This window comes from Pseudopipra pipra, chromosome 9 (assembly GCF_036250125.1).
Source record: "Pseudopipra pipra isolate bDixPip1 chromosome 9, bDixPip1.hap1, whole genome shotgun sequence".
Classification (NCBI taxonomy): domain Eukaryota; kingdom Metazoa; phylum Chordata; class Aves; order Passeriformes; family Pipridae; genus Pseudopipra; species Pseudopipra pipra.
The window spans coordinates 14389649-14412985 of NC_087557.1; the positions used below are offsets into that span (position 1 = coordinate 14389649).

The 23337-nt window shown below is 38.9% G+C and overlaps 1 protein-coding gene across 5 annotated transcripts in view; it reads left to right on the plus strand.

The window, feature by feature from the left end:
* Positions 1-23337, plus strand: part of BCAR3 (BCAR3 adaptor protein, NSP family member) — a 90963-nt gene that overhangs the window by 30382 nt on the left and 37244 nt on the right. For 2 of the 5 annotated variants that reach the window (XM_064663959.1, XM_064663958.1), the window contains exon 4: positions 11190-11517. In XM_064663959.1, coding sequence (XP_064520029.1) covers positions 11190-11517 — 328 coding nt within the window. Of the gene's footprint in view, positions 1-4694; positions 5019-6802; positions 7446-11189; positions 11518-23337 lie in introns of those variants that run through there. The other 3 variants (XM_064663961.1, XM_064663962.1, XM_064663960.1) reach the window with 3 other exon arrangements.

Here is a 23337-nt window from a genome sequence, read left to right on the forward strand (position 1 = left end):
AAAGATCATTCTTCTGGTATCATACATACCCAGTCTGTACTTATCTAGGTCTGCAAAAATTAAATGTGCTGTAGCCAGAAACTCTAGCAAGCCAGAACATGTTCATGTTCTAGTTTGTCACTGAATGAGCTAAGGTTTATATAACTCCTGAAACTTTCTTGCCATACTTTAGCATTGTTTACAGGATCATCAGCTATGGGACATTTCTGCTTGCAAACTTTTCTGAGGCTGTTGATCATGAGGTTTCTTAACACCAACTCATAACAGATAATGCTTTGGGAGTTTCTGAAAGACCTTGTGTCTCTAGACCTAAGGCAGATCAAATAGCAAGGGTTGACATTGGTAGTTTTATTATGGAGATCTGGATAACTGCTGACTAAACAGGGCTGTTTCAGTTGGCAGCCAGGGAGGATGTTAGAAAGCACAGTTGCCATAGCTCATAGTTTGCTAACTAAGTATTGTCAGATTTCAAGTGCTGGAGCATTTGGCATTTCATATTGTCATTCTTATTGCTCTAATGTCTTCAATTAATTTGAAAATTACCAGTAGATAAACTTGATTTCCTAGCCAATAATTATGCTGATCATTACTTTTTCTGTGTGGCGTCTGTGGGAGTTGAGGCTTGAGTGTAACATTTTGTTTGAGTCCTTTATCTTCTAAGACAAGTCTACAGTAGAAACTTGCTTTGACTTTTGTTTATCAGGGAATAAGAAGAACTGCTGTGTGAGCAATCTGTGCATACCATGTCCTCATAGTGTGTAGTTACTTCTGCATTTTATCACTGCAGCTGCAGAATAGTGCTTTTGGAGTAAATGTATTTTCTCCTGGTTATTTTAGGAAGACTGGAATTCTGATGCTTAAGGTCAAACTGAAAGGTTCCCTTCTTGTTTTGTTCTATCTTTTTTTTTTTTGTTTCTGTAATCAGACACATTTGAAAATGGTCTCAAGAACTGGCAAGTACACAACTTGGCATAATTAAGGCATGCAAGCTACAGCATCAGTCCCAGTTGTGTTCCTCCTAATTTACCTGTTCAGATAGCTGCTTGTATAGATGTCTTTGTACTAGGTGGAAAGATGCACCTGTACACAGTCCCTCCCTTCAGAAAGCAGAAGTCAGGGCTGACCACAGAAGGGCACAGCAGTGTGTGATGTGTGGCCAGCAATGGCCAGCACACTGCTGGTTGCTCAGCCTCCTCCAGGTTGATGTCACCAAGGACAGCACTTCATTGCCACTGTGTCGGTGGCAAGGGGATACACAGCATGATGCCATGCAGATAGACAGGTAAGGGGGATGGCAGGTTGACAGGGAATGCTGATGGCGAGGGCTTGACAGAGGTGCTGTGCTTCTTTCAAGACATTGGTGCTTCCAGATTTCATCCCACCTCTCAGTAAACCCATTTCCAAAGTGGATATAAAGTATGAAAACAAGAAAAGTTTTGCAATGAGGAATCTAATCTAGCTTAATTCAAAGTAACTCACAACTAATGGAGCTACTACAGGCAGTCCTGTGAATTCTTCCTTCTTGCAGCTCGTAGGAAAAGTCTCTTTAACAGCTTTGCATCAAGTATGTGCAAGGATGGGTTGTGCAAATTGTCATCTATGAAGACAAAGCCCAGTTTTCAATTTCACCGGAAGACAGAATAAAACCTTAGGAAAAGAATGTAATGACTCATGCGAGACTAATCACAGTTTAGGCAGGGCTGCCCAGCTACCAGTCCCACTACTTAGCACACGGTCATGTTACTAAGGAAATTACTGCTCCTTTTCTGGTTCTTATTCATAAAAAATTACAAGCATGACACTACTTCCTATGTAATTACAGTGCCTGAAAATTTCCTGAATTATTAGAATCAGCCAATCATCTCATGTGCTAAGGGATCAGAGTTTTGGGCATGGTTTTAGATGTCTTTTACCTGAACTGTGGAATGTGTGGTTTAGATAGAGAAGCAAGACATTTTCCTGTATGCAATTAGGAAAATAATAGTTTGCACTTCTGTAGCACGTTCCACTTGATAAGCTGATAAAGTACTATACAGTCTTCTTTGTGAAAAATATCTTCCACTCTGACGGATGTTACAAAAATGTAAGTATATGTCATGCAGGAAGTAAGTGGGTCAGAATACTAGACCTGAATGTGGAATCCAGGTAACTCCTCTTTCTCTGTGCTCACCCTCATGCCATTTTTCTTGCACTGGACATATTAGTGAGGCATTTTGGTGTCCAAAATGAGATCACAGTCTGTTCTTTGCTTCCTTTCCCCTCTCCCTTCTTCTGCTTTCCCCACGTATATTTTGAAGAAAGATTCTGCGTGAAATATCCTATGGGAAATCTCCACAGATTGTTACATGTGGCAGCGAAGTTCTGGAATCTGTCACTGTGCCTGAAACATTTCTGGTACCTCTCCATTCTCAGTACTTACCTGTTTTTTTCACAAGTGGCAATGACAAAAGCACAGTGCCATCAGCTATTCAAGATTTGCTAGCTTTCCTGGTTCATCAGTAGCTCAAATAACAACGCATTTGGGGAAATACAATTGACAAAAAAATTGAGTGAGGTTTTGTTGTGCTTTTAGGCCTTGTTTTATGTAAAATTAGTTTGAATTTAGATCTTTACTTCAAGGCTCTGTTCAATGTTAACTTTCTGTAATTTTTGGGGAGAAAAATATGTAATTACAGAAGTCTGTCTGTCAGCCACAAGGGGTGACTTATGTCCCAGCACCAGTGAGTGGATCTTTCCCAAAACTGTTGTCTTTCACAATTACGTCAATTTTTCTGGTTTGGAAGTTGTTGTAAAAGGTGTGTGGCAATACCAACACTGATAATGCTTCCCTATTGCTCATGCCTGCCCTCAGGAACCAAAGTGATGTTGCTGTGGGAAGGGGAGTACCAGTCAGAAATGCCACTGTGAGCTTCCTCTACTGTGGTGTATTAGATAAATTTAATTTTCTAATCTTTTGTCTCTTCTTCCTCTACATATTTGAGTACTCTCTGCTTTTATTTTTTTCTCTCTTATTTTAAACTAAACTTCATCTTACTTGATCTTTCTTATGCAAAGATTCTACTCATATCTATAAAAATTCAGAGACTTTCCCAAGAATTTTCATCTTCCTTCCTACCTACTTCTGCATCATCCATGGTGGCTAAAGAATCTCATCTTGATGAGCTAAATGTTTCTTAAGCTCTAGCTACACTTCAAAAGAAGGTCCAGTGTTTTTTCTGGGTTTAATTGCTTAATTAAAAAATAATAATAATTGCTGTGAGGTATTTTAGATAGCTCAGATTGCAAAATTCAGTGTTCTGGACAATGCATAAACCCCCAAACTATAAAGAGGTAGATGTCCTAATTCTACCCAGTACCCAGAGATGTCGCTGCGGTAAGTCAGTGTGTGGAATTTTAATCCTGCCACTGTCACTATTGGATGTAGTTTAACTTGGTTAGAGTGACAACACCATAGTTTCATTTATTTTTGATGATTGGTTTGATAATACACAGAGGTCCTGGAAGATAAATAATTGGATCCTTAATTGCATTTTTCATTTAGATAGCTTAGGACCCCAATTTCAGCAACAGCATTGTAGTCAGACTCTGAAGTAGATACATCAGAAGTAGTTTATTAAAGCTAGTCCTGATAAAAATGGAGAAAGAGAACAAAGGGATTGGACATTAGAGTGAAATGAAAATAGTGCATGAAGAGCATCTCCCAAAACAGAACTACTACACAACTAGTAGGCATCAAATATTTAATGTCAAAATCAATTAGATGTTTGGTTAGGGAGAGAAATATTTGCCTCTGGAAAGCTAATGCCAATAGGATAGCCATGAAAAGGTTTGCAGTGTGTTGGCTTATGAATTCTGATAAGATGGAAAGAACAGTGTTATTGAAATTGGTTTGAACAACTGCAATAACTATGGCAAAACCAGAGAAATGTTGGCCAGGCAGCCTGAAAGACTGAGCCAATGGGAGAGAGACAAATATGGTGTTATAGAAAAAACTGATCTAGACACTGCTTTAAAAGTCAACTGAGTGTGCCTTAATTTGTATTTAAGCAAAAGCCCTTTGGCTGGGTCAGTGGTACAGCTGAAGGTGTGTGAGGTAACTAATTGAAAATGAAGGTTCTATCTATAACTACCTGATCGTTTTGAAGGTGTGCTTTATCAAAGGAGCGTAACTGGCCATCTGTTCTGTCAGTAGCTCTCGATCCTGTACAGCTGTTTGACCCTTTGGTACAGAAAATGCATTTTATCTCACCAACCTGTTGCACAGATAACTCCACGGGACCTGGTGGGACGAGGGGGAAATCTGCTAATGTAAGTGAATAGTGTGTGTAAAGTACACAGTAATAGTCTCCGAGTTGTTCGTGAACAGGGCGGATCTAGAAAACTGTTAAATTTTGCTGTAGTGCTAATTTGAGAGGCGAAATTGTGGAAGTCAAGTTCTTAAATCCATGGAAAAGGGCAGCGAGAGGTCACGGCCCGCCAGCCGCTGGTGTGCCGGGGGCTCGGCGAGACCCAGCCTGAGCTGGGGTGGGTGGGGCCGCAGCCGTGACTGCGGGCCCGGGTGGCTGCGCAGCGCCCGCGGCCGCCGGCGCCGCCTCCCCGCTCCAGGTGAGCGGCGCCCGGGAGGCTGCACACGGGAGAGGCGCCGAACCAGCTCTGGACTGACCCGGTCCGGGCGAGCGAGCGATAAGGCGCTCTCAGAAGGCTCCGGTTGAGTCATCCTTACTTAAGTTATCGCGAACTGCGCTTCTTTAGGGCAGGCTGGAGCTGGTGTACGTGCCGGCTCTGCCGCGGCACGGCCAGACCTTGGGCTCTCCCGAGGACGTCCCGGTTCATTTACTGGAAGCGCTCAGGACCGCTGGTGTTGCGGGTCCGGCCTCCGGCCACCCATTCCTGCTGCCCGGCTGCCGCTCCCCCGAGGGACCCGGGCGGGATTCGCTGCCCGGGAGATCGCTTCGCCGGGACAAAACCTCCAACTGATCCACAGAAAGCCTGGAAGGAAGCAGCAGTGATCAGACCCGGTAACTGCGGGGACAGCGTTGTTCTCTCGGGCTGAGAATGAGGAGCTGGTTTTGTATGTGAGTGTGTGCGAGCGTCCCTCTGTCCCCACACCGCTGTCGGGGCAGGGACGGGCAACAGGGCGAGCCCTGACTCTGCCCGCGGGCTCTGGAAATGCCGGAGCTGGGACAGTGACTACTGAGACGTTTGATCCACTGCTTAGGTTCAGTGGGAATGGATTCCATGGAAATCTATTATACACTCTTTTAAGTATAGAACAGTGGTGTGTACTCGAGATACTTCACAGAGTAGAAAGAAAAGAAACAAGAAACGCTGTGTCTTTTTTTTGTTAGTTAAAGAGGAGCATATGTAAAAGCATTTATTTCTGTCTGAGTTTGTAATTTCCATAAGTTGGTTGTTAGTTCGAAATAATGCTGAAAAGGTATTTTAAATGCTTCATTTTCAGTTAGAGTGGGTTGTTGTTTTTGGTTTTTTTTCAGTAACATTGTGGGAACAGGGCAGCAGGCAAAATAGTAAATGACTTCCTATGCCAGAGAAGGAACAAAAGCTTGTATGTTGAAGCATTAGCTAAAAAATGCTTAGATTTGACTGTAACCTTGGTAAAGTTCTCTGTTTCTGCCAGCAAAACGGGGAGGGAATGTTTATTTCAAGTCAAGGCTTCATACTGTTCAGATTACTAAGATAACTGATTGGGCACTTAAATTTCAGAAATTAGGCAAAATGAGAAGACCTCCGCGTATTATTGAATCCTCTTCAATGATTACTTTTTCATGGCATCTTTTGTAGGTATCAAGGCATTCTACATGTGAAAACTCACAAAGAGAAGTGTGGGGTTTATCTGCTTCTCTCATCTTGGGAAAAAAAAAAAAGACATTTCAAAGATAACTTATCCTGGACTGTGTGTTTTCTATTGTGTGAGAACAGTAGTTAAAAATAACATTTCATATAGGTTGTCAGATTACAGTGTAAGGATGTTTGGGGAGGGGGGTGGAAATTGCATGACATATATGAGGAGAGAGAAGGAAAGCATGAGCATTGTGATAGCACTTCAGGACCCTTTGGAATCACTGACCTGACTAATCTTGTGGGGAGTTTTTGATGTTTGACAGACTCATGTTTTTTTCTGATAGTAGCTTAAAGCCTTTGAACTACTGCATATGCTTTCTCAGTCTGTGCCTCTGTATCATAACAAGCTGTAGGTTCTTGAACCTTACTGTTCTTCTCAAAGTCCTGTGACCTGTTTGCTATAGCAGCCACTGCATCAACTTATTTTTTTTAAAAACAAAAGTAGAAAACAGAGGTTGTAGAAGGCTGCTTCTAAGCCATTTTGGGGAGCAAGAATCCTCTCTTTCTGGTTACCCTAATGAAGAAGACTACATTGCTTCTAGGGAGATAGTAAACATGAAATCCACCTTGAATTTATGATGGCTGCGGTTTTAACTGTATTTCTTCCTATGATATGTTAACTTTAGTGCTTTTCAGACATGCTTTTTCTGTTTCTCTAACTTATTCTCTTACTACACACACGCACACAAAAAGATAAATCTGAGAAATCAATCTGTCTTTTTGTCCTGAACTGGACTTTCTTCACCATTCAGGTTGATCACTTTCATTATTTTCTGTGTGCATCTGCAAAGTGCATGCAAATGTGCCAAGTAACTTAGCAGGGAAAAGGGAGTAATGTATCTCCCACTCATAATTTATTGTTGCTGATTTTGAGAGAGGGTGGGTGGGAGGAATTTGTGAGATTTGATATGGTGAAAGTAAGTACAGTTTTCACAAAAGTTGATTACATCTTTTAAAGATGTGAGAACATAAAGCAGTTGTTCTTCAACTGAATGTATTAAACCATGTTTGAGCCCTCTTAGTTTCCTGGCATATATCATGGTAAAGGCATGGTAATACTTGGAGGGAAGCGCTGCCGTAACACCAGGTAGAGACTGCAGGGCATTTGATCTAACAGGGAGAGTCACCCAGATTGCAGATCAATAAGACTGAGAGAAACGTGGGTCCTTTCATGTCCAAAACTGGTTTAGATACAACTCAGAGTGTTAAGAGTCTGATTTGGAACTCTGAAATTGCTTTTCTCTTTCCTTTGATCGAGGTGTCCATCAGCATGAGCATATACAGCTTTGGGCTGTTTGTTATGCCATTCATGCATCTCTGAGGCCAAACTGGAGATTTCCCTTTCCCTCACTTCCCTTCCTCCAAAATATTGAAACAATAAAGTAGAAGCCGTTGCCACTAGTTGCGTTACATTGTGGTATGGAAGGGACACTTACTCCTGTACCTGTGTCTGTTTGAATGAACCATCAGAACACTTCTTCAGGCTGTGTGAACATCAGAAAGTTTTCATGAAGATGAGCTGAGCCAGAAAGTTTGGATTTGCGTCCCAAAGCCAAGGGGCTGTGAGCAGAAGTATATATTTAGTATGTTGTTTTAGGGAGGTGAAAGTTATTTGTTTCATTGTTCATATGGCTCGTTTTTGTTTTAAGCAGTGATGCACAACCCATCGGATTAGAACTTCATGCATGTTTGGTCTTGCCCACCAGATACATATATTATTCTATGTCCAGTCTCCTACTGTTATCCTAAATGCCATGTTGATTTTAGAGACCTCTTTGTTTGTATTTGCTCGCTCTCATTCGTAGCAAAAAATTAGAACATGTCAGAAGTTACCTGGAAAGCTTTCATGCTCTCCACTTCTCTAAATTCACAATCGGATTCCTGACAATTCTGTTCCCATATATTTTTTCCAAGTTACAGGCTGAAGAAAGAAAAATACCATTCAGTATATAAGTACAAATTCACTTCACGTTTTTAACATTATATTGGCATGAGTCCATCTTGTTTGCACCTATTTGTATGTTTTCCAAAGTGCTCTGTTTTGTTAGGTGCTGTTTTGACAAATAGGAATGTGTACAATTAAATTTCAGTTCCTTTTGACCTATCATTCTGTTACAATTTCTACCATTTCCATTGTTGATGTTCAAAGCACGCTGTTTCTAAGGGAGTAACATTTTCAGGGTTTCTATATCTAGAAAAGTCAAACATTCTTTGAATCATATACTGAAGTATTTGAGACATTCCAGAGTCTTCAGCTGAAGAGGCTCCTTCTTTGCAGTGTTTATGTTCAGTACAAGAAAAACATATGGATAGTTTGGCAGGACTTTTGTTACTGACCTGATTGTTGTAGTTCTTTGTTTACATTTATGAAGAATATATAGTGCAGCAGCAGATAGGCAAGCAGATAAATTTATGGGTAGAAGTTAGCAGACCTGTTGTTCGCAGGTTCTGGGCTTTCTTGGTTTTGTGGAGGTTTTTGTTTGATTGGGTTTTTTTTGGTTTTTTGGAGAGGTTTTGCAGGGAGGATAATTAGAAATATTATCAAAGTTTCTGCACACATAATTGTGGCTAAGTGTCTTGCAAGTTCTTGAATGTGGGTATTTCTGTACTAACTTTGGAATTCTACCTTGATTCTTTAAAACAAAACTCTGATGTGCCTTTGAGGATTGGGTACTGAATTTGTAAGTCAAGTGATGGTACTGAGAGTACTTCTTAAAAGAAGCAATGATTAGGACAACTCTGGGAGTTTGGTTTTCATTCTTAAGGGCTTCTTAGAAATGGAGGTTAAATGGAAAATACAGTACAGCAGAGGTCATTGTTTATTTTTTGAAAACTCTCAGACTGTTGGATTGGAAACTTACTGGATTGCCAAACAATTACCTTGTGATTTGGTTAGTAGAGGGAATTTTCAGCTTTCTTTGTGGACCCTCAAACATGAAGTAGTCAACAATTTAATGTCATAGTAAGCATAATCTGGACTCATCTGGTATCAACTATTAAACCAAAGCTTTGGTTGGTTATTATTTATAACTGTTTAGATTTGATACCCACTTGCTTGTAATGTCACATGTTCCATTTCAGCATAGCAGTGGGAACCTTGCAGGACAGGCTAAGGAAAATCTCACTGGATAACCTGTGCTGAAATAGTTGGAATTCAGCGGTTTGGAGGTTGTTTTTTTATAAACCAATAAGAAAATACAATAAGTAAGTACAGAATCTCAGCAGCCCCTGAAAGGTGAACAACAACATGTTTGTGCAATATAAGCAAACTAGCTTCCAGTTTTTCAGACTCCATAAACGGTGTTTGACAAAAAGCTGAGTTTTCAAACAATCGTGTGAATTCTAAGAAGCCTTTCTTCCCCCTGTTGGAGGTAATTTTTATCATTCTGTTCTAATACCAAAGCTGAATTTACAAGAAACAAGCTCTGTCAGTTTGCTTTAGCTAGAGGAGGTTGTAGCTTTGTGGTAAGCATTTGCACTTTAGATCTTCCTATCTGTGGACCAGTTGTTTTGTTTATAACAATTGTAATGCAAAACTGACTTTATAGCAAGTATTGTGACAATAACTATGTGATGTTTTTAATACTAGCTAGCAGAAACTGTGTCTTTCAACCACATAATAAATGGAGAGATGATTAATATTTCATATTAAGGGCAATGTGCTAACTTATGGCAGAATTTTTGTCAGTGTGTTTTGTTTTCCTTAGGATTTTGAATTCTGTTTGGATCCACATAACTAAAAATGTCAGTTCTTACTAATGCCTCAACTCTTTTCTATTCTTTTCAACAAGAAACCTGACCCAAGTCAAAGAGATTCTCCCTAGGCAGAAATGCTATTTCCAGAGACTTTTCTACTATAGTACATAGTACATCTATAATTACTGAGTATTTATTGTAGGATCTTCAATAAGGGAAAAGTAGGAAGGGATTTGTGGTTGAAGTCTGAAAACCTTATCCAGCCTGTGAATCTTTGCAGTGCAGCTGACAGGAAAAAGCAGAATTTTTTCATAATTTGAGATCAGCTTTAGTGTTACTGTAAAACTAAGCCAGTTAAGATAACCTCTGAGTAGAAGTAACAGTAGCTTCAGAGCAGAAACACTTTGATAGTAGCTGTGATATTGAGGCTGGAGAAGGGAGCAGGACTATAGAGGCACCTCTGTTTTCCTTGCAACCCCTGTGCATTCCCCAAAACAGGAGGAATTCCAGTGCAGCTGTAAGCAACTGACTTCCAGGCTGCTGGGCCTTCAGGGTACTAGTCTTATTTTTCCTCATGAAACTTGACCAAGGCCAGAACAGATTCCCCCTGTCCATAACTGTTATTTCCAAAAGTACTTCAGGTTTCTGATTTCATATCAATCTCTGCTGCTCCTGTGGCATTTCCAGTTTTTGTGGGAAGCACCTGGTTGACTAGCACCTAGATTAAATAATGTAGGACTGGTTGCCCTTTGGATCTGGTGGCATGTTCAGTAGAGTGGCTTGTGCAGGCTAATATAACTGGATAGGATAAGGCAGCCTGTCTTCTGTAATACAACACTATAAACTGAGCACAAGGCAGCATTTTTTGAGGAACAGAACAGCAATCTGTTAATGTGCCTGAAGTGTTTGTTTCACAAAGCTTTTTGCTCACGATAACAGAAAAACCTGTACTGTAGGGCAGACTGTAATTGATTGTACAAGAGACTGACAGCTCTGTGAATCTGTAATGTCAACAACCATTTGAGCCAGCAGGCTGGGCATGCTGAAGAAGAGAATTCCAGTAATCTGCTCCTGCCCTTATCTCTTGAGCAGAGCCGTTTAGTTTACAGCCTGTTAGAAATGTGTGACCAGTTATCTGCTAGATTTATTGCTTGAGCAAGACTCCTCAGCAAGTTTTTCCTCACAGTGTGCCAGCTACTGGGTTTAGAAACATATTCTTCCAAACCAAGCTGTTGTGTCCTTTATTTTTAACAAAACCTTCTTAAAACTTTGATTTTTGTCAGTGATTCAAAGTTGATGTCTGCATCTTCAGGGGATGTGAAGGAGCAAAAAAAGAGGAACTCTGTGAATAAAAATGGAGAATTGTTCGTGGCCTGCTCTTGTGTGGGTGTCCAGACTGGTGGGGTTTTGTTGTGACTTTTCACGTGTGTGAAAGTTATATATGGGTGTGCTTGGTGTGCGGTTGGGAGCGATGTGACTGAATACAGGCTACATCTTGAGGTATCTGACTCCCTCAAAGCCAAGCAGAAGTTCAGTTTCAGATACCTTTGCTAGTCGTGCTATTTAACTTTGTTAAAGGGAGGGTTTTGATGATTGATACCTAAGAAGAAATCTTGGTTTTGTTTTTCCAGAACCAAAAATGATAGCTGCAGGAAAATTTTCAAGTCTTCCCAGAAATGGCCCAATGAACCGCCAGTTCTCATTAGCTTCTTCCATGGACCTTTTGACCACTAAACCTTCACCAACTGAGCATCGCTCAAACTCCTTTCAAGGCATCTCTATCCATGGCACTCTCCCCCGGAAGAAGAAGGGGACAATTCCCAGTAGGTCTTGTGATATGTTTAGCCACGTGGGAACATTGCCTTACACCAGAACACACCGGCAGCCACCACCTTTTGTACAGGATGTTATAGAAGAGTACCCTCCAGAAAATGAGAAGAGCAGCAAACTCAATGGCAGGTATGTTGTAAAACCTTAATTTACATATGTTAGTTGCATAGAAATTCTTATGTATTCTTCTACACCTCTAAATGTCCAGTTATAGGTACAGCTGTTTATTCTTGTGTTCTAAGTTGAGCTAGTACTCAATGTAGGTCTTGATGGAAGACCTAAATAATTTTTAAGGACTAGGTCTTGCCTCTGAATGTTTAAAAGGTATAATATTGTGTGTGCTATTCCCATACAGGAAATTTTTACAATCTAGAAGTCATTGAATTACTTTGATATGACGCTTTGCATTGTTCTAACTGAGCAGTTTTAAGCAAGAAGTCATAACTGTTCAAACTTGAGTTTGGTTTGTATTCAATGCTTATGTGGCTGGAGGGCAGAGGAAAGAGAGAGCGGTGTTCCAGCTGCCTCCGTCCTAGAGCTACATGTGAGCTGTTTTGCATGAAGACTCAGTGGAACCCAGTGTACACTGAGCTAATGGCAAATTATCCCTGCTTATTATTCCTGCCTGACTTCATGGTTATCATATCCATGACTCTCGAGAAAGACCTATAATCTTATAGCTGCCATTTCTTTTGGGAATCTGTCATCATCACTGATATTTCGTTGCTTACAAAAAGTAATTAATTTTGTAAATGTCATTTTTTTTGTTTGATATTGAGGTCTATAAAATGGGAAAAAATTTCCAGCTAACACAAGAAAAATTCAATGTAATGCAGTGAATCAGTTAAAGGCACAAAGATGAGAGAATGTTTGGTTGTTTGGCTGATGGTGTTAAAGCCTGAGAAAAGGTATCCAAATTAGAAGTTCTGAATTAGGATTTATAGTCTCGCTGTGTCCATCACTATACAATTATTTTGTTTTCAAGTCTTGTGAGGGAAGGACAGTTCTAATTAGATAAAGTTGTGTGTGTAGATTGGTTTTCTTTTCATTTTTTGCTTGTGGTGTATGGGATCAAGCTTTCTTCTCACTTGAAAATAAGTCTGTTCTCTATACCCCATTCATTTTAAGAGAAGAAAGGACCCAAGGATGTTTAGTATTCCTCTGTCACTGATCTCTGAGATGTACCTGCGTACATGAACTGGCTTTTTAACATCATTTGCTTCTTTGAGTTACATAATTTTAGAGTATGCAAGTAACCTGGGGTGCTGCCATGAAAAGAATGTGGTGAAATACAATGAAGTTTTATCTTATGTCTTCCTTCTCAAGAGTGATCACTAAAGATGATTTGCAAGACATTTTCTTTTATTGAGAGACCAAAGCCAACTGGTAACTTGTCTTATGAATATGATAACCTTGTCTTATGAAGAACACTTTGGCACAACCAGTAAGAGTAAGAACAGAATGCTTGAGAGGAAAATGTTGGGAAGGTCTGCCTGATCAGAATTAAAACATAATTCTTTTGAGGTAAGAAGAGATTCAAAGGATGTTGTTAGTACAGCCTGGGAATAGAATTTGTGTCTATTGAGTCATAGCAGCGAGTGCTGTTCACGTTTGGTCTTTCAGTTACTTTGCTAAAGCACACATCAAATGCTATGGTAAAAACTTTTAACCTTGCTTTAATTTTTACAATGGATCTTTATACATTCTGCTCCACGACTGACTGCCCAGCTGTATGAGAGCAGAAGACACTTCCAGCTTGACCATCAGCAAATATATCACTTCTTGAGTCTTCTTGCAATGACACTGCACTTTTCGTTAGTGTACTTTAAAAGAAAACTGAGAGAGAAACTCTGTTTTCCTGTGGTACACATTTGGTTGTATGTGCTAAGGTATATATTCTAATGCTTACACTCACATTGACATTATCTGGGCCTCATAGTATGGGGGAGTCTATGTTACCTTATCAGAGTTTTTTAAAAAAAGCCCTGTAAGATTTTTATTTCAGTGTAGGAACTAGTGAAATAGTGTAATATTACATGGATATTCTCATTCAGGATTGTATCAGTCTTTCATTGCTATAATGCTGTTTACAAAAATTAAAACTGTGAATGCACATTTTCATGAAACCTTTTCATGATGCATTGTTCAACCCAAGTGCTGTGTTTGATGCTAGTGGGCCAGAACTAATAGTCATTAGGATTACAGTGTTCATGTACACATGGATCTGATTATTTTGAACTGTGGCTCAGGCATGACCTTTTAAAAAACATAACTGTGATAACATTTTCAATAATTCAAAATGAGTAATACTCTCTTTAATATATAAATACATTAAACATAATTTTGTGAAGCAAAGAATAAGCCTAAGTAAGAAGAATAGGAAAACAATAATGAACTGTGCCATTCCCTAATGGAATTCTTCTGATTTTGAAATTCTTCCAAAAACTTGGAGAAAATCTATTGCCAATTTTCAGTGCAGTAAGGTTGTGTTCTCTTCTTGGTTTGGGAATGTACACCTCTGCTGGTTAGTTAGTTCAAGGGGAAAAAAGTTTTCTTTCTTGAGAAAGAAAGACTGGCTGAACTCTGAGTTTGAGAGTCTCTTAGAAATAATTAAATGGCCAAAATCAGAAGCAGCTGAGCTCTTGAGTTAGTTTTATGAGCTAAAATAAGAATTAAAATAAAAACTTTCAAGGAGTTATTCATTTACAAAAGAGAATTCTCATTTTAGCTTGTAAAACTAAAGCTACTTCAGTGTAATGTTCTTTATTATCTGATGTTGATAATTAAACCCAAATAAAGCGTAATTGTAATTTCCCTTTGACACGTGGTCCATGGGTTATCTTTATTTATTTAGCTTTGCCTTATATTGTGGTACCTTTATTTAAAAGAAAATTGTTCAAATTTACATCTATCACTAGAACCTGTAGGAGTTTTTTTTCCCCTGTGTCTTATGACTGCCATTAGGAAACCCAGAATTTCCACTGCACTTGGATGACTATAGTTCTTCATGACTGACATTGCAGTTTAACTGACTTGTGGCATTTTCATGCTTTTTCATTAGTGCAGCCAAATATCCCTCAAATAAATAAGACATAAAAGCAATGCAGAACTATCACTATCAGAGGAAGTTTGAGTGTACTGATGAAGGCAGCTGTCAAAGGCCAGTTTGACATTCTGAACCATTTCAGTTGGATGTCAACAGTATCCCTGTAGTCTTGGGTTAACGTAGAAGTTCTCTCACTTGATCTGGTACAGGTCTGATATGAACATACTTAAATGTTACCTCATTGTAGAGATGCGAGGGATTTCTGAGGGGTTGTTAAGAAAATGGAATAAAGCAAAGACTTTTGCAAATATCCCAAAGCAAACTAGATTCTGTGCTCTCTGTTTCATGAGGCAGTGTGATTGCAAGAGCTAGCAGAACAAGTAAATGCTTCTTGGATGATCTGACAGCTATGGTATTCTCTGTTCCTAAACTTCCTAATAAAACAATCTAAAGAACAATTTCATAAAAACTAAGTCTGGTTCCAAAAGACATGCAAGGCTTATGTTTTGTTTGAATTCAATAGGGCTGCACATATACTGTCCATTATAGAATCATAGAATCATTAAGGTTGGAAAAGACCTTTAAGATCATCAAGTCCAACTGTCAACTCAGCACCACCACCATGTTCAGCATTAAACCATGTCCTTGGGTGCTGTATCCAAAGGTTTTTTGAACACTTTCAGGGATGCTTGACTGCTAAAAGTATGTTTATGAGAAATTTAGCATTTGAAGGAAAGAAAGATTAGTTAATTTGGTCCTTGCCCTGTAGAATGGAGCTTTGGATATTTTGGGAGAAACTATGTGGTTACACATTTGCATTAAATCACTATCTTCTCTCTGCTGAGCCTTCCCCTAGGAAGTGTTGAAGCACACCATCTGCCAGAAATGATCACTTCAAGTTTTCATGCTAATTAAAGCCTTAAAATGAAGTTGACATTAATTTACACTGGCTGTTTCATGTTATACAGGAGGTTTGTGAATATTCCTCATTTAATTCCTGTTTACTAACTGTCTTTCCCATAGCCATTTCATCTGCTTGTACTTGCAAAGACAGATTTTTTATTCAAATTCCATTCTTTGTCTGTACAGACATTTGAAAAATGGAGTCACTGATAAGCAGTAGGGTTGTATTGTTCAAACTGGCTTGGAATCAAACTTTGTGCATTTCTTTAAATAATGTATAATGCCCTGAGTGCTTTGTTTTATCGCTATTTATGAGAGGTTCTGACCTAGCAGCTGGTCAGAATTAGATTTTTTTCCCCCTGTTTTTAGAGCTTTACTTTTAACTGTGTATGAATTTGAAGTGTGGAGTTCTAGCTACAGGGCTATAATTTTAATCTTTTCTTCTGTCTTGATTTTCTCTTTTCAAGCCCAGCAAATTCCTGGCTATGCTGTAAGTCCTGATTGTGATTGTAGTTACAACACTACTTCTGTTTGTGTTGATGTGACCACAAACTACCCGTTTTTGTAGGTAAATGAGGCATAACAGCTTTTTTTTTACTCTACCAATGTCTCAAGCATGAAGTGTTCATATTCAGCTTTTTTTTTTGACATGGTTCAAGCATGTTATGGGGAGGGGTGGAGGAAAAGGTTTTGGTTAGCTTGATTCTTTCATTGAGGAAAGGGGCAGACCAGTAGCTCTGGCATCTTCAAATGCTTGTTGAACCCTGTTGCAAAAGATCAAAATGTGACATATCACCTGTAAACTGAAGTGTATTTTATAGACTGACCCTAAGTATCTACATACAGATGCAAAGAACACAAATTCTGTCTGTTGTTCTGAAAGAATGTCCAACTGCATATTTAACTAGACTTCAGACTCTTACTTTGAGTACTGGTCAACAGACTTTTTTCCTCTTGTTTTCCTATGTCAGTTTTTTTCCCCGTTCTTTCAGATAAAGTGCTATCATCTGGCATTGGACTTTGTATTGCTGTAGCAGAGAGTTATTCTGTATGTAGAGTAGATTAGTTTGTTTAGTCATTTAGGATGTTCTGTACTCTTCAAAATTTCTAATCTTCAAGGCTCTACATGTTTGGCTGGGTGATACTTGTGTACTTGTCTCATATAACTGTGCAGGAAAAAATACAAATACGTTCAATTTTAACCTTGACTGGTAGCACTGACATTAATAGGGTAACTTCATCAGCATAAAGCTAAGCAGGCTCACTGTCCTCTGCAGGACCTTGTCCTCGGAGGGCAGTACATTTGGAATTTACCAAGGTTTGGAATAAATTTGGAATCTATTATTGAAGTATAAAGCTATTAAGGACTGAATTCTGGGTTCTTGAAACTTTTCCTTTTCTCTTAGTGATATTACCACAATAGATGAGGCCTTCTGAAGTCCTTGAATTGAGAGTTGATTTATAAGGGAAAAGAGTTGGCAAGGCAGTACTTGGTGAGGAGCACACTGTTCAGGGATTTGCTTTTTCCTTGTCAGAATTTGCAGCCTGTTTTATCTCCAGATGCTGCAAATTCTGGTTTTCTTTGGGTTTTGAGAATGGGGTGGATCAGGTATTTAGACAGCATTTATTTTGTTCTAACTAGTGATTTCGAAGATGTTATTTGTTGGATAATTTTAATTTGAATGTGTTACTTTCTTATATTAATTCTTTGTGTACACTTACAGCAAATGGTTAGGTGCACTTTGAAAATCAAATTAAAAATAATTTTTTATCAAGATTTTAATATATCAAGTAAAATAAGTATTTTATATGTTTCCCATGTGGAGAAAAGTAAACAATACTGTTTGGTTTATAGAATGCAAGGTAGTCTTTCAGGTATGAAAATATTTGCAAGATTAACAGGAAGAAGATGAATACCTTTGGCTCCCTCTAAATTTCAGGGTAAGGTGGGGAGGAAATTTTTAGAAGACCACAGAATTTTTAAGTAAAAGTAGTTATGGTTTTGCTCTAATGCCTGAATCTACCTCTTAGTGTGTGTTGATTTCAGAAAATCCTGAACCAAACTGTGAGTTTGTGGTTGTGTTTCTTTAACAGGAGTAAGACAAGTGTGTTGAATTTGGGGCTACTGAATATCTTGTTGACTTCTTCCATGCACAGATAAGTGGATTTTTAAAAGGAAGAGTTCCTTAGATGTTGCCAATACTTCATGCTTTTTGTCACAGGTGCACCTGCAGATCTGACCTCTGCTGTCCTAGAGGTGGAGCAGAGGACATCTACTGAAGCGGTAGATGTTTGGGGTAGAAGGGATACTGTGTTGTATACGTAGAGAATAGCTGATGTTAACTGCTTACATTCAGTACCAGATTCTCTTATCCTTTAACTCTGGGGTTTATTTCTGTTTTGACTTGTCTGCCTTTTCTTTTTAGCCCTTCTGTCCATTGTTGGGTTCAGATTCTTCTGTTGTGAAGTTCTACTTCACCCTTTTGTTCCCATTTGATGCTGACATCCTCTGTCTTTGCTTAGTGGACATAGACCTGCAGATCAGAAGCTGCACTTCTTGATTTTTATGGGGATTTTTGAAAACTGGCTACAGGTGACAATATTGGAAACCTGCCTATGCAGGATTTTGGGAGAGGGAAATGAGAGAAACAGGACAAAATGTCTCAAAAAGAGAGACCATCTCTCCAGTTTTGAAGGTGAATTAAACCACAATCCTTCAGCTTCTCAGCAGAGGAACTGAAGCACTGTATGGGATGGGCACAGTTGTATCATTGTTTGAAATTAATTGTGGGATCAGGACCTTTCTGTTAATGAATGACTTACCAGGGAAACTTGAGTCCAAATTCCTCAAAAGCCCCAGTCAAAACTAGTTGATGTTATTTTTCAAAAACTTCCTAAAAACTTCTGTCTTTTCAGGCTATTTCCTCTTTGAGCAGAGGACACTCTATGTAGTGGAAATTTTCTTGAATTACTACTTCCATCATACCCAGAGTTCCTCTCCTAGCTCTGCTGTTTCCTGGTCTCTTTTGTAAAGATTATGGAGCACCCTATTCACTTGTACCAGGTGCTATATTGCTTCCTCAGCTTGCCTCTTTTCCACATGTGACCATTTATTTTCGTTTTTGCTCCTTTTATCCTTTAAATAGTAGTTAAATGTTACATAGGGGAATATATTCCTAATGCTTACTTGCAATATCTAATGCAGGGAGACATCTGATGGAATGAGCTTTTTAAACTGAGGTAAGGGAATAGACAGTGAGGGCAATTCTTCCTCCCTCCATCATCATCTTCAGTACTAAAGCAAAGGATTAACATTCCTGTGCTTCAGTCCAAATACACATTCCTGAAAGACATGTCAACCAGGTGAAAAAAACCATACTTTGTGAATAAACTGTACCTACACTTAGATGAATTTCAGATGAATTGATGGAGGCTGTGATTCTACAGAACGTTTATCAGTGTATTCATTTCACAAGGTTACATTGATTTTGAACACTTAAAATTTTGTGGAACTGGATTTTGAATAACTGCACAGCAAGTAAAGCACTGACTATAAAGAGTTGCCAGCTGAAGGTATAGTCAACAGGCAACAGCACAAATATAAACAAGTTTGTAGAAACAGTGACTGTTTTGGATAAGCAATAGTCTTGCTGCCCAACCATGACTTTCACAGCATGAGTCTTGGGATAGAAGATTTAAGAAGGGCTTTGAAGGACAGAGTAATCTTAAATGTTAAGGAAAATGGAGGAAAAAGGATGCAGGTGCCTAGTCTGAGCTTTTGAACAAATTGTAGAGACCAGTATTGTATGTGGTGCAGAAACAGAAATTCTTTCAGAAGAAGGTAGAAGAAATGGTGTACATTTTTCAGCTTCATTAGGTAAAATGGAGCAGGTTGGAGGGATGCAGACTGAAGTGGTTAGAGTAAATGACCGGGGCATTCTAAACAGATAGGAGTAAATTGAGATTTCATTTAATTCAAGGAAAAATACGTTGTATCTTTTCTTGAGGTTTAATTACTGAAGAGTCCCTACTGTTCTCGTGTGAACTCCAGGTCATTACACAGTTAGTCATAGCAGTTTGCACTTGTTTCCACTGGTGTTTGAATGAGTCATGTCCATGGTGCTGTGCAGCTGTAGATGGAAGGGTGGAATGCCCTTAGGAATGTAGTAGGAGTGTGTGTGTGGAGCAGAAGCTGCTGGGGGATAAAATCACTGGGTCTTTTACTCTAGTTTACAGTACAAATAACATCAGTCTGCACTGCATATACTTAAACACACCATGTCCAGCATGCTCAAACTTGCACCTTCATACTTAAGTAGCAGTGTATTTCAAAAATCTACATAGATGGAGAGATTTCAAAGACACAAATCGAAGAAGGCATTTGATCCCATCTGGTCATTTTATAGCAGTTGTGTCTGTGTTAGCAGCCATGCAACAGCTTGGTACATTTTTGGTTTCTCAGGCTCCCCTTGAGCCTCTATTGTCTGTACTCATATTTGGCATTGGCACCATTGGCATTGGAACTATTGAGTAGTTCTCGTGATCACTCTTTCCATGTGGTAGAAAGGAAATGCTTTTGAAAATGTCTCCAGCAAAGGTCACTTTAAACAAGCGAACATATTTTCATACATCAGGTACTGGCAGTGTGTCCTGATGTTTTTCCCACAAGTACATTTATAAAAGTGTGAAGTAGCACAAAGCTGCTTCAGGGCCATTCAGCAGTTTTCACCGCTGTAAGAATATCTATGTGGGGAGTTGAGTGATAGGATTTGGGCATCTCTGATGATACTGTTGTATCTGTGCTTAAACTTCATTAAAGTTATCACCTAATAACTTTAGCTAATTTATAATTGTAGCTGACATGTCTATGAAGATGCCACAGGCCTGGAAGAAGCTGGTGCTTAATATGGCTTAGTCTGTGAAGGTCTGCGTTTTGCAGGATTCTTTACAGCAACAACGATGTGAGGAGGTAATATCCAGTGTTAGTAGAAAGGTGGAGGTTTTTGTAAAATAAACAGCTAAAGATTACAGATATCTGCTTAAAGGTTCTTTATTGAAGCAATGCTGTACAGAACTATTGGCCAAACGTGAAAGTCTGAAAAATAGACTGTGTCTCAGTTGCTGAGGTTCTGGATATTCTCCTGCACCCACTGAACTGAATAATTTATTTTGGGGTTGAACTCCGGTATTTGGCTTTTCAGTTACAGCATTGGTTGTCAGTACATGAGAATTTTATAAAATATTTTAGAATAGTGACTAGTTACCTGGATGTTAAAGTTTTCTCTACCAAATTTTCATGATTTGTTGCTCATTCAAAATCCATGCAAGATTTGAAGTTGGCAGTATGGCGGTATTTACTTTGTCATACTGGAAATATGATTCCAGTTGCTTACAGTGATTTTTTTTTTCCTTTTAGCCAGTGGCTGTTGATGCTGACAACTTCAAAAGGCCTTTTTTTAATCTTTTAGTTCTTCCTACACATTTGACTGTCATTTAGAAGTGTTGGGAAATGGAAGAATAGCATCCAATACATGCAAATTCCATTCCCTTTTCTCATCTCAGTCAGCTTGAGCTGTATCTTGAAGGAGTTTACATACAGCGATAATCCCTGTTTTCTGAGAAGTTACATTGGTTCTCACAGTGATCAAAGGTATCAGTACTTGCTCATAGGCAGTCAATTCCAACCAGTATGACACCAAGCTCTTCATTGTTGCAAAAAAATTTTGCTATGGGAAGAAGGAGGAGAAGAGGGAAGCAAAAGCACAACTCCACATTTTCTGTTGTCTTGTCTTCATCTTTTTTTGAGGTTGCTGAAGCTCCACTCTTGACTTGCAAGCTGTGTATATTTTTTTGGCAGTGTAAACAAGAAACCCATATGTGAAAAAAAAAAAAGTGCATAATTCTAATAAGAGTCTTGACACTGGACAGAAAAGAAATTGAGATGATTTTCAAGGATTACTAGAGAGAGATTAAAGGGTTGTGTGACTGCAAGATGAGCCAGCAGAGAAAAAGGTGATGTCAGATGTCAGTCTCTAGAGAGACTGTTTCTGGCTAGGAAAAGCTCAGAATCATGAAGGTTCAGATTGTGATGACTGCTTTCTTTTAGTGATCAGTTACTATTGGAGGAGTATTTTTACTGCTAGAGTTTCCACACAGACTTGTACATGTGAAAGAGAGTGAAGAGAGGATTTACACTACTCAGGAGAATGCCTTAATTACGTGTATCAAGTCAGGTGTTTTTTTTCTTTTTTATTACTATGAGCAGTAAAGTGCTGGAAAGGGATTTTGTTTTGTCATGAAATGAGGTTATAGTCTGGCAGCAATATGAATACCCAAAATAGATGTGGTAGCGTGTTTGCATCCCTTAAATTTCTTTCTGTGACATAATGGGTATGAAAAGAGCATGAAGCCAATACTGTGTGTCCTACTGCATACTTATCCAACACCTTGGCTTGAGGTGTTCTGAAAACTTCTCTATTCCAGGTGACAGACATCTTTCTGTATTAAATATGCTTTTTTTTCTGAATGGAAGTAGGTCTTATCTGATTATTACGCATCTAAAATGTGAAATAAAATCCAATCCATGAACCCACAGTTTACACAGTACTGGTTGACTTCTGTGCAGATTCTAATACATGAATGTTGTGGGTAAACAGGTGCAAATGAATACAGCTGTAAAGTCAAGCATACTATGAAGATTAAACATTAGCATTACTTGAAAGGTAATAAAATCTGATGAAAGATGAAGAACATATTATTATTGAATCAAACCTTCAGTTGAATTGATTTTGAGAGATGGTAGAAACAGTATCTGTCATCAGATCTGCTAGTTATCTGAAAATATTAATTTTTTTTTTCTGCAGATAATTTAATACAAGAAGGGAGAATGTGGGTTCACCATTTTTTATTAAGATTCCTTGAGAGAGAAAATGGAAAAGAGGTGCTTTATATTTTTTTTAAAGTTCATGACGTTCCTTCACGGGGAGCATATGGCATAAAGAAGCACATCATCACTGCTAACAGAGAGCTGAGATTCAGGAGTTAGTTTGATTTCGTTGGATTCTAGTTATTCGAGCTAACTGCTTAACCTGGTTTTTTGCATATAATGTATGATGGTATTGTGGTGGCATCTAATGAAAGGAAAATGCAGTAGTTAATTTTTACCCTTGGTTGCTGCACATCAGTTAAAGTTACCATCCCTCGAAAATAACTTCGAAAAATTAGCACAAAATGAAGGCTTAGACAGCAAGGGCAGATGGGGAGAGAGAGGGGTAGATCTGCTTGGAGACAGGTATCTGAGGTGAACATCTTTCTATATGGCCTGTACTTGTGATGAATTGCAGGGTTTCATACATTTTGTTGTTGGCCAGCTTACCAGATAAAATATTATAGTACTTGTGAAAATACTCAATTATACCATCCATTTCCTAAAGCAAAAAATTTTCAAAGCACTTCTGTTGTGTGGATACTGAAGGAAATGTAGGTCACTTCTTTCCCCACTCTCTTCTGGATTTCCTACTTTATATAGCAGTAAATAAACTGTTTGGTCTTAAAGCTTTTCTACCTCTTTCATTTTGCTTTGGCTTGATCTGTCCTAAGGATCATTTGCCTGGTACCAGGTGGTGGGAACAGTGGGGTCTCTAGCAAGGCTGGTCTGCAGCAGTGGAGGTTGTAAATGCAGCCCATAACAAAATGTGCTCGCTGACAAAGTGAGCAGGTTTGTTCTTTTAGAGTGTGTTGTACATGCAGTGCTGGTAGACCCTTTGTCCTGAAAGATTCCACAGGCAAGTGAAGAACTAAACTGCGAAGTTTTTCAAAAGCACTTGGTACTGGCACAGCTTCCCACGGATCATTTGAATGTGAGAAGAATTCAGCTGTGCTTAATGACTTTGTCGAACTGATTAAGAATGGGATTTTTTTTTCCAGTCAAATTGCAAAGTGCTGAGAATGAAAATGTCTCTTCTGTTTAGGAACTTCCTTTTGTTTTTCCTCTGTGCTTC